The sequence below is a fragment of the Echinops telfairi genome, unplaced genomic scaffold, assembly GCF_000313985.2.
Source record: "Echinops telfairi isolate 266 unplaced genomic scaffold, ASM31398v2 ScPeMD7_7467;HRSCAF=8505_1, whole genome shotgun sequence".
Taxonomy (NCBI): domain Eukaryota; kingdom Metazoa; phylum Chordata; class Mammalia; order Afrosoricida; family Tenrecidae; genus Echinops; species Echinops telfairi.
The window spans coordinates 26,857,641-26,859,369 of NW_022111368.1; the positions used below are offsets into that span (position 1 = coordinate 26,857,641).

At 47.9% G+C, this 1,729-nt stretch overlaps 1 protein-coding gene across 1 annotated transcript in view; it reads right to left on the bottom strand.

Moving 5' to 3' along the window:
* Positions 1 to 1,729, bottom strand: part of VWA3B (von Willebrand factor A domain containing 3B) — a 273,714-nt gene that overhangs the window by 10,405 nt on the left and 261,580 nt on the right. Inside the window, exon 23 of the mRNA XM_045283830.1 lies at positions 737 to 837. Coding sequence (XP_045139765.1) covers positions 737 to 837 — 101 coding nt within the window. The remainder of the gene's footprint in view (positions 1 to 736; positions 838 to 1,729) is intronic.

Consider the following 1,729-nt stretch of genomic DNA (forward strand, 5'->3'; position numbering starts at 1 on the left):
GACCGGAGGTGTCTCTGGAAGGAAGCTGCAAGCTCTACGTGGACTGGAGCCTGTTTCCTGGGTCCCTTCTCCCGCCCCTTGCTCAAAAGACATTGCCATCTCTTTGTAGTATGTCCTTGACTCGGAGGTCAGGATCGATGACCTTGATGCCCATGCTTGACCCTGGACTTGGATTTTTGCCTGCTTTCTAGACCTTCGCCTTTTCTTGACTTTGCCTTTGCCCACCTTGTCAGTTCTTAGCAATTCCAAGTGCCTCCGTTGAAAATGTGTTCATCTCACTGAAATCTGACGCACCTTGCCCGATCATATACACTCACCTGTCATAGCCAGACCCGACTGACTCTACCCCCTGGACAGTCAGAGGAGGCAGATCTGTCCCAATTGCGGCTCAATACAACCTTCCCTTTATAGTTCTAGTTAGACTTCACTGGAAGTCCTTGGAGCTTTACAAATAAAAGGAGAATAACTCCTTCTGATTCATGACTGCCCTGAATCCCTTCTGAAAGGTCAATAAAATAATACTGGAAGTAAGATACGAATGGGATGATGAACAAATTAAAGTCGGATAAAAGATGTGCTGTATGGGAGGATGATCCCAGGAGTACCTGCTCGGTAGGAAGTCCTCTACCCGGGCTTTCTCCTCCAAGCATGTAGAGGTCACAGAGCTCAACTCAGAAACACATTAAAGGTGCAAAGCCATAAATAATTCAAGAAGTAAAAAGCTAGATACACTTACGATTTGGGATCATCTTGAACTTGGAGTGATTTTATATGAGAGCAAGAGAGAGTATACTTGTTCTGGCTGATCTTAATGAGTGCACTTCGAGGGCAAAATTCCTGTAAGAATATCAAGAGAGTTCACTCAATTTCAATCAGAAGTGTCCACAGTTCAGATATAGTTCTATCCTTGTCTGACCTATGGTAATAGCTACGAGGGCATTTTCTTAATGGGATAACACCAAGGAGACCCTTTTCAAACTCAGAGCCTTGTTGATCATGATCTGTGGAACAGAAGTCCTCTTTGAGTGTTGTTCGGGGCTTTCTCTAGATTTAGGATCAATTGTCAAGTGCATTTACACACAAACACACCCTCCTTCCTTCATAGACCCGGCCAGGCTGTTTGTATCCCAGCTTTGGTCACCTCTTTCCTTGGTAACTAGACCCTTTGCTGAATGTCCCCTTCCACCCCCTTCAGTCTCTCACAGTCACTCTCAGGATCATGCTACCATGTCACTCTAGCCTCCGGGGGACCCACTGCCTTACGGATGGACACATGCTAAGGGTGTTCCCTGGTCTCTGAGATGCCTCCTGCGTCATCCTGGATCAATGCCCCTTCTCTCCCCATATTGTGGTGCACATCCAGGAAGACCTTTGAACTAGAACTTAAATCCTGACCACGAGGTTTACAGCGGGAGTCCTGAATGCATTTTGGATCTCCACATAGATTCAGCCTCTCTGCGCTCTCTCTGACCATTGACCAGCAGTGTGAGAAGATTTGCTCTCAGACAGGGTGGGTTTCAAAGACTGGACTTCCCTGCCCAGCCCTCAGAGGGGCAGTCTCACCTTCAGGCACTTGCCAGGGCCCCATGGTGGTCAGGATGGTCAGAGAGGCTCAGCATCAATCCAGTGAACGTTTCTACTATGCAGCACTGTGCGGATGGAGCCCATTGTGTGTGTGGTCCCTTTCCTGATTCTGATGCTTGAGACTGGGAAGAGCCGGTCCGCTGCC